This window comes from Mytilus galloprovincialis, chromosome 3 (assembly GCF_965363235.1).
Source record: "Mytilus galloprovincialis chromosome 3, xbMytGall1.hap1.1, whole genome shotgun sequence".
Classification (NCBI taxonomy): domain Eukaryota; kingdom Metazoa; phylum Mollusca; class Bivalvia; order Mytilida; family Mytilidae; genus Mytilus; species Mytilus galloprovincialis.
The window spans coordinates 67,187,308-67,204,659 of record NC_134840.1 but is presented as its reverse complement, the minus strand read 5'-3'; the positions used below and the strand labels follow the sequence as shown (position 1 = coordinate 67,204,659).

Here is a 17,352-nt window from a genome sequence, read left to right as displayed (position 1 = left end):
TCAGTTGATAATGAACATGTGTTATAATTTTCACGTTGATATGACCACTGACCACTGACTACCTCAAACCAAAACATTTAATCTGAAACGGGACGGCGAGACGGATATAAAATAGGCATAAAACCAAGTTAAGTTTTTGTAACAGTTAACACTCTATGCAAAATAAAATCGACCTTACACCGCCTATTAAATTCATAACCCTAAAGAAATCAACGATCAGATTTCAATTCAATTAAACTGAGAATAAATGCAAAACAAATATGCAAAGTTTATATTGATCGCCTTTGTTGAAAACGAGAATTCGGGAAAATGAAAATTGTGAAAGCAGTTATACTAAATAGTGTCATTTTGTCTTCGAACAAGCCCTCTTTTGACTCCTCGAAGGGCTTATGCACGTGTTTGTCAACATATAGAGTTATCATACTCTTCCAAATATGACTGCTTGTTTACACTTAACGAGCTAGCAGACTGATGACCTTCTTAGAAGGTGTTTGTTTTCTCCGAGAAGAACACGTTATAATTTGGCAACCCCGAAGAGCTTAATTTACATTAAATAAAACTCTTAAAAACAACCAATTGAAAAAACGCTTCCCTTGTGGTTTCCATTTTATGTGGCTCTATACTTATAAATTCCTTCATTGTATTATTGTTCTATGATAATTTCTGTATTCTTGTCTATAATTTTTGCTGATATGCTTTGTCTGTATGACTTTTTGTGTTCCTTTGTTATAATTGACGTGGCTCTGTACTTATATATCCCGTCACTGTGTTATTGTTCTATGATAATTTCTGTATTCTTGTCTCTAATTTTTGCTATAAGGCGGCATACGATACAGTTACAGCGGAGGTAATGACGTTGCTAACGTAAATTGTTATTTTCGCGACGTCAAACTATGACTTATCGGGAAAAGATTCAGTTTTCGACTGATTTTTAGCATTCAAACTTATTTAATTTGAAAACGTCCTCGATGCTGTTCGACTTTGTGCTTGTTTTGGCTTTCAAACTTTTGTATCTGGGCATCACTAGTAGATCTTGTGTGGATAAAATGCACTTTTGGCGTATTAAAATTTTCAACTTGTTGCCTTTTGTTGGCTGTTGTTCGTGTGTTTCTTTGTCAATTGTATTCTCCAATTTATTTATATTGTAGTCCTGTAGTGTTGAGTTGTCATCTTAATGTTATATTTCACATGGCTATAAAAGGGGAGGTTTGGCATGTCACAAAACCAGGTTCAACCCGCCATTTTTTTCTTTAAAAATGTCCTGTACCAAGTCAGGAATATGTCCATTGTTATATTATAGTTCGTTTCTGTATGTGTTACATTTTAACGTTGCGTCGTTTGTTTTCTCTTATTTTTGAGTGTAAATACACATTGCGATAAGACGTGTCACGGTACTTGTCTATCCCAAATTCATGTATTTGGTTTTGATGTTATATTTGTTATTCTCGTAGGATTTTGTCTGTTGCTTGGTCCGTTTCTGTGTGTGTTACATTGTAGTGTTGTGTCGTTGTTCTCCTCTTATATTTAATGCGTTTCCCTCAGTTTTAGTTTGTTACCCCGATTTTGTTTTTTGTCCATGGATTTATGAGTTTGAACATCGGTATACTACTGTTGCCTTTATTCATGGCCCCCTCTTTTTTAAAATGTCATTTGGTTTAACTACGTAAGAAAATTATGTGTGCCAATTTTCATGAAAATGTAAATAGTGCAATTTTTTTTAAGTTTGATAAATAATACAGCAAAAAATGTCGCTTTTTTCTCAATTGATGATTTTTGATGAATATGAGTTATTTCTGAATAAAAAATGCATACTTACAAAATATGGAAATTACAAATTATTGAACAAAAAACAATTTGTGTTTATATTTTTAAACAAAAAAAGTTATGTCTTTCTTTCGAAAGGGAAATCAAGGACACAAATCCGAATTTTTATCAAATATACCAAATTTCGACCTCATTTTACTAAAAATGTAGCACATCAAGGTATATTTTTTATTACATATTTGATTTAATCAGGTAAAAAGTAGTCTATATACAAATTTTTGTCAAAATGTAAATACGGGATCAAAACTGTATCGTATGCCCTTAAACACATGACGTGGCTGGGTACTTATCCATCCAATCATTGTGTTACTGTGCCATGGTAAATGTTTGTTAATATATTAAATTTTGTTTGTTTCTATAGTAATTAAGATAATAACATAATGTTGACTGCAGTATTCCATTTTTTACATTTTTACCTTTTACGTCTGTTTGTTTTGTTCACAAATCGTTGTCACAATACAGGAACTTTATCCGACTGTCATACAAGTGAGAGGTTTATTTAGCTATAAAACCAGGTTCAATCCACCATTTTTCTACACAAGAAAAAAATGTCTGCACCAAGTCAGGAATATGACAGTTTTTTTTCGTTTGATGTGTTTGGAGTTTTCATTTTGCTAATTGATTATGGACTTCCCTTTTTTGAATTTTTCTCGGAGTTCAGTATTATTGTGATTTTACTTTCCCTAGAATAATAGTAATATTAAAATGTTTTTTCACAAATCCCCCTTTTTTGCTGGAGGGGGGGATGAGGGGGGGGGGGTATGAAAGGGGGGGGGGGTAGTAGTTCTAAATAATTTATGAATTTCAAATGGTGTTTTTTCCAATTTTGACATACCAATACTTGTTGCCAGGCGAAATGTTGAAAGAGCCAACAGTATCAACAAACTTATGGAATTTAACATAGATTTTTATTTTCAATTAATTTGGGTTTTTACAGTGTTTAAGTATAGACAGGTAAGCGTGAATGCTGATCGATATTTTAGTTTGGGAAACATCATATTCTATTATTTGTTGCATTTGGCTGTGACCTAGCGTTTAGCAACTGCAAGTTTCCTAGATCGGTGGTTTGTGTCTAGTTCTTTATAAGTTGTTTTTGGTGCTTGGTATCGATCTGATGAGTCAATTCCTTTTCAACTGTTCTTACGGTTTTATATGATGTTGTGCTGTTACGACACTGTCCGAAGTAAAAGGGGAAAAATGAGCTTTAGCAAACTTTTTTAACAACGTTCTGTATGTGTCTGTCACATATTTGAGTCTGTTATTTAGCAGTTGTCGTTAGTTGTTGTAATCATATTTAATTTTCGTTTATTGTTTTACACCTATTAAATAAGACCAATGGTTTTCTCATTTGAATTTTTATATTTGGCGTGTTTTTCTATGCGGTTGATGTTAAACTCATTGTTAAATACTGTATGATTACATCTACGCCATGTGGTCTCTTATTGATAGTTGTGTCATGGACAATCATTACTAACAGTTTAATACACCGAAATGTTTACATAATGAGTTTTGGAAAGATTGGGAAATAGACAATCTCCATAAAGACGATGATAGTAATTACAAAAAGAAAAGCAACACGTTATAAATGTTTTGCCTCCGAAACGTTTTTCTCTATTAACCTTCATCTGGTAAGGAAGTTTCAACCGCTGTTTCAAATGGCTCGTCAAATGCTCAAAGCCGAATATTTGAAACAGCTGTTGAGCTATTTGGCCAAAAGTTACCCAAAGAATCCATTTAAAGTCAATTTAGAGACATATAATATCTCTGGGTCAATTGTGCATGAGGGAGTTGAAAGTTTAGTTTCTTATAATTTCAAAAGACACCATACGGCACTCAATCGTTGGTTATGCCCCGTGTTGACAATAACGTTAAACAATTAAATATCAACGGCATGCATTCAAATTCTAAGAATATCGAAAATACAAACATAACACACAGCAATCAACTACAACCCCTTGAGCACAAGATCCGTTAAGAATGTGTCCGGATGATGTAAGTGAGTGTTCAACTACCCTACATGGGACAGTTTATTAAAATCCGCGTATACATTTAACACTTCAAACTTAATATCAATTTTCGATTTAAATTTACCTATTTTAAACACTTTTTAAACACACAGGTTATATCACGTGACTTACACACCCTGGTTATAATGACGTAGAAGAGCTTTCATATAAAGGAAACATCGAAGGTAGTTTAGTAAAAATGAAACTTGACTTGCAAAGATAAAGCTTCTGGCATCTATATATCAAGTAATCATTTGAATCAAAAAAGCATATGGATTCCTTTTTTATTGACATGTTTTAATTTCGAATTCCACAAAATATGAGACATTTCATTAATCGATTAACTTCCTTGTTCCCAATTCAAAATATTTTGTCATATTTCGCTATCGATTTTGTTTAATCAGAAGGCAATGGAAAAACAACTGATAAAAAATAAAATTCAATTAGACAACCGCCTCAATCATGACTTGTGATGAAAGGCCAGCACCGAAAGTCATTTGTCATCATATAAAAACCATAAAAAATATTTTGTTCTAATAGATCCTGCAATTGATGTTGTTCATATTTTAGAAATATTTGTTTTTATTTGCGAAGAAATGGCTTTCAGAACTGGAGATTCATTATAAATTATGATTTTGGGTGATTGCCAAGCTATTTGCTTATATAAATCCAACTTCATTAAGGTTCTACAGTGGCAAAATATATAACCCTATTATAAAAAACTCCACTTTTCAATTTCTTTTTCAAGTGACAGGCTAACAGCGTTGTTCATCACCTCAATCAGTCCACGTCGCAGAACATGCTTTCTTATTTTTTTTTTATTAGTTCCAAGTATTTAAGCAAATAATAAAATTATTCCAGATATGCATGGTTTCAAGATATGTTTTCTATTGTTATTGTTCTAAATTGCATGCTGGGGGATTTCAAAAGAAAGAATTCTTGTTTATTTTACCAAACGTATTTAAATGAAGGTTTCCCTGCAGGCATATGTTGTAATTGATTTTTTCCCTTAACCAAATACCCAGTCATTTTTATTATACTTTCTGTTTATGTTATGGTCAACAACTATTTGAATGAAAATCAATATATTTTGATAAATATGAACTAAAAATAGTACCATGTTCCTATTCATATATTAAAGTAAAAAGTAGCAAAACCAAATGACAAAACACATCAAAGGAATGGACAACCAGTGTCATGTTTCTGACTTGGTACAGGCATTTTCAAATGGTGGATTAGGCCACACCAATTTGATTCCTTGTTTGACGGGCCCGCCCGCACCTATTTTTTCAAAACAGATTTTTTTTTTTATATTCCCGCTTCCCGCATCCGGAAATGTAATCATGTCCATTTCCCGCACCGTTTTTTTGGTAAATATTATAAAGATATCAACATTTGTTTTTCAAATCACAGTCTTAACCTGTATATAACGATTTTAAACATAAAAGCACCCCACCACACTTTGTAAATATCTGTGTGAATATTTGTTTCAGCATTAAACCTATTTATCCGAAGCGGGAGTGCTCCGATATAAATTTAAAGAACAAAAAATTGGTTACTTTCCCCCTTACTTATATTCCCTATCAAAAAAATGTTCGTTGTGTTAGAATAAAGTACAAAGAACTTCTGAAAGATTTGCCTTCAACTTCAATTATATTGTATGCTGGCAAAACAAAACTATCCATAGCCGCTGCATGTTTATACACCTGTCCTGATTGATTGAGGGCCTGTCGTTCAGCAGTTATCGTTTGTTGATGTTGTTCATTTGTATTTTCCCGTTTAGATATACATGATATATAAATTAGATCGTTGGTTTTTCTGTTCGAATTGTGTACGCTAATAATTTTGGGGTCCTTTATAGCCTGCTGTTTGGTCTGTATCAAAGCCCTGTGTAAAAGGCCGTATTTTGACCTGTGTTTGTTATTATCAGGTTGAGAACAATCCTCCCTCAGACAAGGGGTCATTTTACTGATGTAGAAAAGAAAATAGAAATACCAAGGATTTGTATAGTTCTTCTATACAAAACCTTTGAAAACTTAGAATTTTGTACTCAAAGAGAGGAGAGTTACATCATATTTTAAACAAATTTTTCTAAAAGAGGGGTCCACTTATTTTGAATAATATTAAACTGTTGAAGTAAATGTGTTAACATGGTGAAAATCCAGGAATATTACTAAATTCTTTGACATGTTTTGACCATTTAATACCAGATAGATATATAGTTCTCTGAGAAAATATGAGCCCTTTTGTACAAACAAATATATTATAACTTATATTGATCCCTCATATTAAAACATGTAAAAGGGATATTTATAACATAAAGGGGTTGTCCTCAAACTGATTATGACTTGGATGGAGAATTGTGTCATTGTCAGTCACACATACATAGAACAGATTTAATTATTTCTTGGTGAACAGGGAAAACATACTTCAGAAATTAAAGAAATGTCAAAGTACAAGTGATAAATCAAGCTTTAATATTGTCAAAACCTACTATTTTATGTTTACAAAAAAAATAATAATCGCTCGCCTTTACTTTTCAAGCTTCGCCTCAAAAATTTGCAAATTAAATATTTTTTTATTAAAATTTTCAAATCGCTCGCTCGCCCCAAATTTTGGAGTCCAAAAATCTGTAGAACAAGAAATTAAATTGGACAGTTGTGGCCTTAAACCTGATTGCCTTAAACCTGATTTTATAGCGCTAAATCTCTCACATGACAGTATGACATACAGTCGCATCACATTCCGTTATATTTACAACGACGCATTAACAGACATTATAAATAAAATTATAAAAATATGGGTACAAAAAAACTCCACACAAAAGCATCTATCAAATTAAAAAACACATTCATTGCATATATTTCTATTCAAAAGCCTCTGTTTAATTCTTGTATAAGATATTCGTAGCTAATTATACAAACATCAGAAAATGATATAATAATAAATGTTCCCAGTACCAATAAAGCACTGTGTCAACTAGTCTGTATAGACATAAGAAGATGTGGTATGAGACAAATATCCATCCCAATTCACAATTTGTAAAAGCTAAACATTATAGGATTAAGTACGGTCTTCAATACAGCGCATTGGCTCACACCGAACAGCAAGTTATAAAGGGCCTAAAAAATTACTAGTATTACACAATTCAAAAAGGAAAACCAACGGTCTTCTAATCTACATAAAAAAGAGAAACGAGAAATACTTGTGAACCACAAAATAGATAAGCACACTATAAAATATCCATTGAAAAAGCTTTACTCATTGAAAAGACATATTAACAAAAACAAGTGAACATACACTGAACTATGACACATCGTAATAATCTTAAGCAAAGCAAAATTTTGAAAATGACACTATAAGTGAAAACAATGTCTTTTAAAAATGCCCTATCTCTTTTGCTCTCTATACCAAGACAACTTTCTTTCTGATAGATGAATTTGAATAAGATTCAACATGAAATGGTAAGATATCAAACAGAAGTAAACATTATTTTTTTGTGATCTAACAACACTTGAACAAATTCTTGATTTTATACGAACCAATTTTAGTTGGCCGTAATAATTCATTAATATTCACAAAAACAAATATGACTTTACAGGTACACCATAATGTCGGATTGTATTCGTTGTGGTCCATGTGGGTATGCGGATAATACCAGAAACGCAGAGAAGTGGTGTACGGTTTGTGAGGAGGGATTATGTACAGATTGTGAACAGGTTCATAAATCTATCAAAACCACAAGAAATCACAGGCTCATATCAACCGATGACTTCCAACAGATAAAAAATATTTCCATCAGCCTAACCTGTAAAGACCATAACAAGCGACTCGAACTGTATTGTAAAACACATGATGTTGCAGTTTGTTTAGGTTGCGTTCTATCTCATCATAGGGCATGCTCTGACGTCATTCCTTTAGATAAAACTGCTGAAAATGCTAAAAACTCAACTGCACTGGCCGATTTAGAGGACACTTTAACAATAGCATCACAAAATCTGGAACAAATCATTAACGACCGTTCTGCAGCTTTGAAGAATTTAGACGGTCAGAAGCAAACCACCAAAGATACAATCAATGATACACGCGCAAAAATAATGAAAAAGTTAGACGACTTAGAACAAAAACTGCTTCTTGAGTTAGACACACAACATGGTAAATGTAAATCCGAACTAAGCAAACTTTTAAACCGTTTGAAAAACTCGGAACGAAATTTAAACAGTCTGAAAGAGCAAACATCGCAATTGAAATCATTTGCATCCGATATTCAACTTTTTCTTGGAACGCGTCAGATCAATAAAACAGTCCTAAAAGAAGTAAAATCTGTCAAAGAAGGAATCAAGTCTGTACCGAACTATGAAGTGAACTTACAGTTACACACTGCTATCATTGCGTTAATGAACGAAGTAGATCAGCTCGGGGTAATATCTGTAAAGGAAAATATCACTAGTTTACCGTTCAAAGAAGCAAAGCTAGATCAAGCCCAAAAACAACTTCCAGTGCAAGAATTGAACAATATTAATAATATCAAGTTCCGATTGAGGAAGAAGTTTGACGTGGAAAGACATTGTTACTATATGTGGCGCTCTGGATGCACCATGTTATCAAACGGTAATGTGTTAATTGCTGATTACCAGGGAAGCAAAGTACTAATGGAGTATAGTAAAGACGGGAAACATATCCGTGACATACCATGCTCTAGACCACCGTTTGATTTATCAGTCATAGACCATGACCGTATTGCTGTTACTTATGGAGATAATAAGTACGTTGAGATTTTAAATTTGAAAAATAATATTGTTGAGAGGAAACTGAAATCTGATAATGACTGCTATGGAATATCATACCAGGACAATAAACTTTTTATTATTTCAGGAGGCATTGTAATAAGAGATATTACAGGGAAAGTACTCAAAACATTAAGAGTTGACTGTGGAAAATACTTAGAAACAACCGTTGATAGAATTTATTATACAGTCAGAAATGATCATACTGTACATTGTATCTCCATGGCAGATGAAGAAATTTGGGTACATAAAGTGGAATCGTTAATCGATTTGAAAGGCATCACTGTGGATGATCATCAAAATGTATTTATTGCTGATCAAGATTCGAATTTGCTAACGGTAATACAATATGATGGGAAGGCAAGTAAAACACTACTTACCGAGACCGACGGTCTGGACAAACCATCTGCACTACACTACGACAAAGACAAAAAGATGTTACTTATTTGTAACCAGAATGGTAGTGCAGCTTTATACAATCTTGAATAGTTTATACAACTTATTTCATATTCTAAGGCAAATTCATTAAAAGAAAAGTAACTGATCAGTATTTTTTATTTTAAAAAGACTGATTTTAGAAGTAAAGAGATTAACTACTCTGTGAAAATCACACGGACTATAATTAAGACAGATAATGTTTCCGATTCATTTAAATGAGGATGTTATCGTTTGACAATTTATTTGTTTTGTTTGATGGATATGATTTATAAATATTATTAATGCAAACACATTGATCAAACTTTTATTCGCCTTTCAAGGACGACACATATGAATGCTAACACGTCAATGACGGCATAAACTTTTTTGTAGAAAGACTTAGATGCCATATATCTTGCTTGCAAGTTTCAAGACAACATATTTTGTTTCTTTAAATAAAATTCAAAACAAAATTTTCGAGCAAGAGTATTTTGGTTTCAACCATATTGTTTTCAATTGGTTTGTGTTATGCTTTTTAAGTACGATCATCCAATGGGATAACATATGACAGTTGTAACCCATTCGTTTCAGTTTTTGATTTAGTTTAGTTCAATTAAGAATTGAATATTTTTTTGTGAATTTATTTGGGTGTGATTCTAATTTGTGCTCACAGTGTAACTCTTTCTTCTTGTAAAGTGAATTTGAACAAAAGATTTAACATAGGATTCAAATGAGATACACAATCTGGCGTTGGTAGAAGGCATGTAACCACGCAAAAATGAAAAGTTCAGAATAGAAAATAAAAAAACCTCATGATAGTCATTGATCATTATTTTGAGTTAAAAGAATAACCAAGTAAATGCAGATATTGTTGTATTTCAGGAAAAGTAAAATCACAAAAATACTGAACTCCGAGGAAAATTCAAAACGGAAAGTCCCTATCAAAGGATTGTTTAGAAACATTTCGAAAGCTAACCATAAAAGCCAAAATACAGAAAACAAACCTTTTCATTAGGACATATATCGTTAGTTCTTGAATTTCTTTATATAGTATGGAAGCATATTATTAAGTTTTGCATTGCCTTGCGGCTTATATTTTATTGTTTTATTACTACAATGTAAAAAAAAGGCGTGGCAAAACTGACAGTTCAAGATGGGTTATTTTACATATAAAAAAAGGAAACTAGTATGGACAACGATTGTCAATGAGACAACTATATTTTTGGAGTACTGGTCAGTGATTTTCACATTTACACGTCACCGTAAAAAACTATGTAAGTTTGTTGCGTAAAAAAGATAGCTATAGGAGGTCTCGGGTTTATGAACAAAACATGATATGAATTAAATTAACAAAAAACAACCCAAACGGCCTGACTTTAACAACAACAACTATATGAAATACAAAAATAGCAGACAGCAAACATTTTTACGACGACGCCAATTAAATAACAGGCTTCGGCATCGTACAGGCACATAAGATGGGTTCAATATGTGTAAGAAGATGTGGTATAAGTGCCCATGAGACAACTCTTCATCCAAGTCTCAATTAAAAAAGTAAAACATAATTGGGCAAGGTACGGTCTTCAACACGGAACTTTGGCTCACACCGAAAAGCATGCTTTAACGGGCCCTTAAAATTACAAGTGTAAAACCTTTCAACCGAAAAACCTACGGTCTAATCTATATAAAAACCGTAAAACGAGAAACACTTATGAACCACATAAACAAACGACAACAACCAAACATCAGATTCCTGAATTAGGACAGGTGAAAACAATTCCAGCGGGATTAAACATTGTAATGGTAACAAATCTTCTCCCTCATCTGAAACAATAAAGTAGCATCCCATCATAGAAAGACACACTATAAAATATCAATTAGAATTGCTTAACTCAATCAAAAAAAGTCCAACAAATTAACACACAATGAACGAATAAATTTGATCTTTGATACAATGTATTTACAAAGTTAATAAAAATAAAGGATGAATAGTTAAAGTTAAAGTATTAGAACGCTGTGAAATGTCAAAACATTTCTGAAAAACATCAACTTTGAAAAAAATTACATCATGTTATACACAGGAATATGAAAATAATTTCGTTGTTAAGTAAACTTCTACTGTCTGTATAATCTTCCATTTAGGAATACTAAATTTTTTCTTGAATATCAATAAAACTAATCTGAACACTTGCAGATATAACCTAAGCAAAGGCATTTGGAAAAACCGTCACATATCTATGCTACACTTTTAACCAATATTTCTTTTAATCTTTTAAATTTATCTCATTTTAAAATACTCAGGTGACAATTATGATTTATCACGAGACTAACCTGCTGATAACAATAACGTAGATACTGTCGTAAGGAAAATAAAAGGTAATTAATTCGTTATAATTAAAATAGGCAGCAAAAATAAGCTTCTAGTATTTAAACAAATATATCATTTGAATCGAAACAGTATGTTAAAATGCATATTTTTGTTTTAAGTGGGTTTTCATACATTGTCACCAAATCCGAAAGAATTTCAAATTTACGATTAACTTCCCCATTTCAATGGTTAGCGTGTGTTGGATAAATAAAGGCAACAGTAGGGTTCCACTATTCGAAAGTCATCAATCGATTGAGAGAAAACAAATCCGGGTTACAAACTTAAAACAAGGGAAACTTATCAATCATAATAGGAAAACAACCAAACAATAGAAAACTGAAGTGCACAAAAAACCACACACACAGAAACGAACTAGAAGATGTCAATAAAAGATGTCGCTAAAAAAGACAAAAGTAAGAGAATTTTAAAACATCGCATAGAGTATGATGTATGATTAATAGCATGCATAGAATGTCATAACTGCTCCTAAATTCTTATCGTAAATATAAAAAAAAATGTGTTTATTTAAAAACTCAAGCTGTTCATATCTTTGAACTACTTTATTTGGTATTTTCTGTTTAAAATACTTTATCTGGATTCATAACGGTCTTCCATTGCATTCAAATAAATCCTTGGTTATTTTCTTTCAATAAAAAAATGATACGATTATTATCAAAGTAAACAATTATCAAAATTCGAGTTTAATGAATTGATGTTCTCAACCCATGGTGAGAATACATTGAGATATTATATGCGATGTCTTAGTACGTTAATTCAAAGCTCTTTGCACGTATTAAACCCTTTCCGTAAGACTTTCCATTGGTTGCATATGCACCTATATGACATACTCTCCTATCAAGTGACTGTCAATAGTTTTGACTTTGATCCTGTCGGTCCTCTTCGCAGAACTTGCTTTATTGATTTGTTTTCCTTCGTCCTTAGTATTCTAGCAAACACTTATCTTATTCCAAATCCGAATGGTTTCAAAATTGCTTTATAATTGTATTGTTCTAACATTTATGAGGGGAGAGGTGTCCTAATGAAAGAGTTGACGTTTATATTTGCAAGTGTATTAAAAAAGATATAAGGAATATGTTATTATTGAGAAATGTTAAAAATGTTCTAAAAACCAATGAAATCTCTTGTTTATATAAGCATGACGTCTTCTATTTTTTATCATCTTAGTTTGTTCATTTTACTACCAGCTTAAAGTCTAAACGTCTTTGTTCTAATGCTTTGGTCTGGATATGTTGTTTTTTAATTTGTGCTAAACTTTACTTAATAATTTATGTTACACATTCTGTAAATGATAAAATTAAGTCAACTTCTGCTAATTGCATTTAACTAAAAATGTGATCCATAAAATAAATACGTCTATCTTCTTACTTATTTTCCTTTAAGTAATGTATTTAATTGTAGTTAAGATCTTCTAGTCATTGTTTTTGTCATTGGTATAAAAATGCATTCCTTAAACAAATAGCAGAACACGATATTATGTACCCACAAACCTATGAAAACTACTTGTCACCTATATGTATACGTATCCCACAAATAGTGTAGAATTGTCGTTTTTGTCTGCCCCTTTTCTACCTGCCATTTTTGAATGGCAGTGCCAAATACTGTTCACCATCCCAGCCGAACTGCATTGCAGAACGAATTTTTAACGATCGTATTAGAAACATCGCGGAATCACAAAGTTCTGGTTACCAACGTCGCGAAAACAACACAAAAAGTTTTGAAAACGTTATTATCTGCCCCTGCTACTGTATCGTATTCCCTTAGGTTGCAAATTTGTTCCAATTCTGCATAAAGATAAATTTATTTCCCCCTTGATATTACAACAATAAAAGTCAATCAATCATGTCTTTTTCTCCTTTAGTTCACTCCTTTTAACGTGAAGAATTAAATATTTGAATATCGAAAAAAATGAATGATAAATTTAAAATTCCTCTCAACCATGTATATTAAAAAATCTAAATACAATTCAATACCTTTAACGGCTTTTGTAGACCATTTTTCACAAACAGTGCAAACTAATTTAGTTTTTAATGTAACGCGTCTTCTGATTGGTTGACGTCGTTTTGTTTATCAGCCCATGGACATAATTTACTCCGTTTAAAATGGAATAAAGAATTAAATTATAGAAAATGACTGTATTATTTTTTTCTTTCTATTCGAACTAACATAAAAAATGTGGTGCAAACTTTAAATAATCCGCTACGCTGTTTATTTAGTGTGCACTTCATTTTTGATGTTATTTCTTCATAGAAAGAAAAAAATATTACAGTCATTCCTTAATTAAACAGGTTTTTTGTTTATTTGTGCATCGTAAGGCATCCCCATGAATTTATGTTGATTTGAAAGAAAGTGCATATTATTTGAGGTGTTGAATAACATTTAGATTTTGGTTTAGCTTGTTCGTTCTGTAATTGCAGTTTTGATCCATCTTTAACAGTTTGTTCAATGAAGGGACATATTATTTATCACTATCTGAAAGTACAAATTAGCACAGAAAGACTCTTAGAAATTTTTGAAAATTGCTCTTATCTAAAGTAAATTCCTTTTAAAAAGTTTCTACCATTTTGACCATTATGGTCAAATCATCTTGCACAAAATAAGAGACGAGTCATCTCAGTTTCCTTTATACTCTAAATAGAATATATATAAAACTAGTAATGATGAGGAATCTAAATGAGGGAATCATGCATATTTAGTGATCAAATAAGAATTGAACCAATTCTTGATTTTACAAATTTAAATAATCGTTTCATTTTATCAATGTTCATGCTAACAAATGTGACTTTACAGGTACTTCATTATGTCGGATTTGGTTCTTTGTGGTCCATGCTTTTATGTGGACAAAAATAGAAATGCACAGAAATGGTGTACAGTGTGTGAAGAGGGATTATGCGCAGATTGTGAGAAGGTTCATAAATCAATAAAAACAACTAGAGATCACAGGCTGATAACCGCCGAAGATTACCATCAGATAAAACGCATTTCTATCAGTCTTATCTGTGAAGACCACGACAAGCGACTCGAACTATATTGTAAAACACATGATGTTGCATTTTGCATAAATTGCTTTCCATCTCATCATGGGGCATGCCCTGATGTCATTCCTTTAGATAAAGCTGCTGAAAATGCAAAACGTTCAACCGCAATAGATGATTTAGAAAACGCTTTAAACAGAACATTACAAAATCTTCAACAAATTATAAGCGATCGTGGCTCAGAATTAAATAATTTGGATGACTATAAGCGGACTATCAAGAAAAAAATCAATGATACAAGAGAAAGAATAATGAAAAAAATAGAGGACTTAGAGCTAAAGCTACTTCTAGAATTAGACATGCAATACGTTACTTGTAAATCTGAAGTAGACAAGCTTCTAAAGCGTTTGAAAAGTTCAGAAGGAGATTTATGTTGTCTGAGAGAACAAACATCGCAACTGAAATCATTCGCATCCGACGTTCAAATTTTCCTTGGAACGCGTCAGATCAATGAAACATTTTCTCAAGAAGTAGAATCCGTCAAAGAAGTAATCCAGATATTGGAGAAATCTGAAATTTGCTTACAGTTACATCCTTCTGCCATCGCGTTGATGAATGAAGTAGATCAGCTCGGGGAAATATCTTTAAAGAAGACTATCACTAGCTTACCGTTCATAGAAGCAAATGTAGATCAAGCTCAAGTACAACTTCGAAATCCTTTAACGAAAAGCATTGAAAATGTCCATGTCGAGTTGAAGGAGAGATTTGAAGTGAAACAAAAAGGTTTTTTTACGTTTGAGTTAACTGGATGCACCGTGTTAACAAATGGTAATTTATTGATGGCTAATAATCACGGAAATACTATACTTATGGAGTATAGCGAAGACGGCAAACGTATCCATGACATACCATGCTCTAGTAAACCGTTTGATTTGACGGTCATAGACACTGACCGTATTGCTATTACATATGGAGATAAAAAGTATGTAGAGATTTTGAATTTGAAGAAAAATACTGTGGAGAAAGAAGTTAAATTTGAGAACGACTGCTATGGAATATCATACCAGGACAATAAACTTTTTATTATAATAACAGGCGGCATTGTAATAACAGATATTGAGGGCAAAGTTCTGAAAACATTCTATTTTGAATGTGAAATGTACCTAGAAACCACAAAAGATAGAATATATTTTACCACAAAAAGAGGTCGAACTGTAAACTGTATCTCCATGGAAGGCGAGGAAATATGGGTATATAAGGAAAAGTCTTTAGTCAAACCGAAGGGCATCACTGTTGATAAATATCAAAATGTCTATGTTGCTGATGAAAAGTCGAAATCGCTGATAGTTATACAACATGACGGAAAAGCTAGTAGAACGTTATTAACCAAAACCCATTATCTGGACTGGTCATCTACATTACACTTCAACAAAGACAAAAACGTTTTACTTCGATGTGACGGGTATGGATATGCTACCTTATACAATCTTGAGTGGTTGTAGAACTGAATAACATATAGTTATTGAGTGTTTTGTCAACATTCACGAATTTCCAAAAAAGGACAACAATGTTAATTGGCTAAGTTATTTTAAAGAAATCAAATTGAAAAGACTTTTGGTTGATAAAGAAGATGATGAATGAGTACCGAAACAGATATATGTTATTTTTGTGTAGTCACAGTGACTTTGATTCAAACAAACTCTGTTTTCCGAAAAAATAGTCTATTAAGGTGGTACCTAACACTACAGGGAGATAACTCTGTAATATCTGCAGAACGTTTTAATGACGTTGTGTTCCTAAGGGAATATTAAGCTTCTCAATGATCAAAATAAGTGTTTGTCAAACTGCTATATAACCAGTGTATTTTTTCTGATTAAACGGTTGGTTCATTTTTTTTTAATTTTTTTATTTTTGTCAAAGGGTCAAAGCAAATACTTTGTCAAAATTTTAAGAAAATTAAACGAGCCAAATTAATTTTTGTCAAGGTGTTAGGTACCACCTTAAATAATATTTTATTTGATTGTAGATAATCTGTCACAAGTCAAAAAAGAGTGTGTACAGAAAATAACTTTTATTTTTAATTATTTGTTATTTGAACTTTATAAAGATAATAGGCATAAGCTCAAGATACATGGCTTAAATGATTTTGAAAATCAGACGTGCTTTTCGTCTACATAAGACACATTAGCGGCGCACGAATCAATACAATAGACAGGTAAAATAAACACGCAGTAAGCAAATACAGAAAATTTGTTCCTAATACGGATAATGTTATCTATACTTGGAAGTATAAAAACCTTAGTGCTTCAAACGATTGCCAATGAGACAACAAACCAATGAATTAAAGGGAATAGGATACAAAGAGCAACTGGTCAATAGTGTACAAAACCCAACAGTTTGACGAACAACTCTGGACAAAATTGTTTTGGTTTCAATGTCAAGTATAAAGTAAAATAAGTCCGTGGAAAATTCAAAATTGAAAGCCCGTAGTCAAATTGTAAAATTAAAAGCTGAAACACATCAATCAAATGTTTACCAACTGTCAAGTAACTGTGAAATTGTAAAAAAACAACCTGTCAAGTAGATGGACTATTTTGTGAACCAACGATGAAATCGATAAAATGCAGATATAACTAGATTTGGAATTGTGAACAATAGCTGTTTTCACCCAAAACTTGATGCTCATGACAACGGCAGCTATCTTGAAGTTTTTAAACTCTTACCGCACATATAAGCAGGAAAGACATAATTCTTTCATTGAATTTGGAACAATCATACATATTTTAAAGTTTTGCTATTTCTATTTTTATACGTTTGTAAAACAAGGAAAACATTAACATAGATGTTTTTCTCAGTTCTTTATTTGTCAAAAGTAAAGTTGATTATGGCTCCAATACGATAAGGAGGAGAGTATTGAGCAGCTTTAATATCTCTTATGTTCTTAATATTTGTTTATG

The 17,352-nt window shown here is 32.1% G+C and overlaps 1 protein-coding gene and 1 long non-coding RNA gene across 2 annotated transcripts; both read left to right on the top strand.

Annotated features, from left to right (window-relative positions):
- Positions 1-3,952: 3,952 nt before the first annotated feature.
- LOC143068691 (uncharacterized) lies at positions 3,953-9,343 on the top strand. Its single transcript, XM_076242931.1, has 2 exons — positions 3,953-4,015; positions 7,432-9,343. Exon 2 carries the CDS (start codon positions 7,442-7,444, stop codon positions 9,104-9,106), a length of 1,665 nt encoding a protein of 554 aa, XP_076099046.1. The 5' UTR covers positions 3,953-4,015; positions 7,432-7,441; the 3' UTR covers positions 9,107-9,343.
- Positions 9,344-11,342: 1,999 nt separating this feature from the next.
- Positions 11,343-17,033, top strand: LOC143068690 (uncharacterized). The gene is made up of 2 exons (XR_012976232.1): positions 11,343-11,410; positions 14,211-17,033. It is a non-coding gene; the product is annotated as an uncharacterized LOC143068690 (long non-coding RNA).
- The last annotated feature ends 319 nt before the right edge of the window (positions 17,034-17,352 follow it).

What these genes read in the sequence shown, in the direction of transcription:
- LOC143068691 (XM_076242931.1), top strand. Translation starts at nt 7,442, where the DNA reads ATGTCGGATTGTATTCGTTGTGGTCCATGTGGGTATGCGGATAATACC.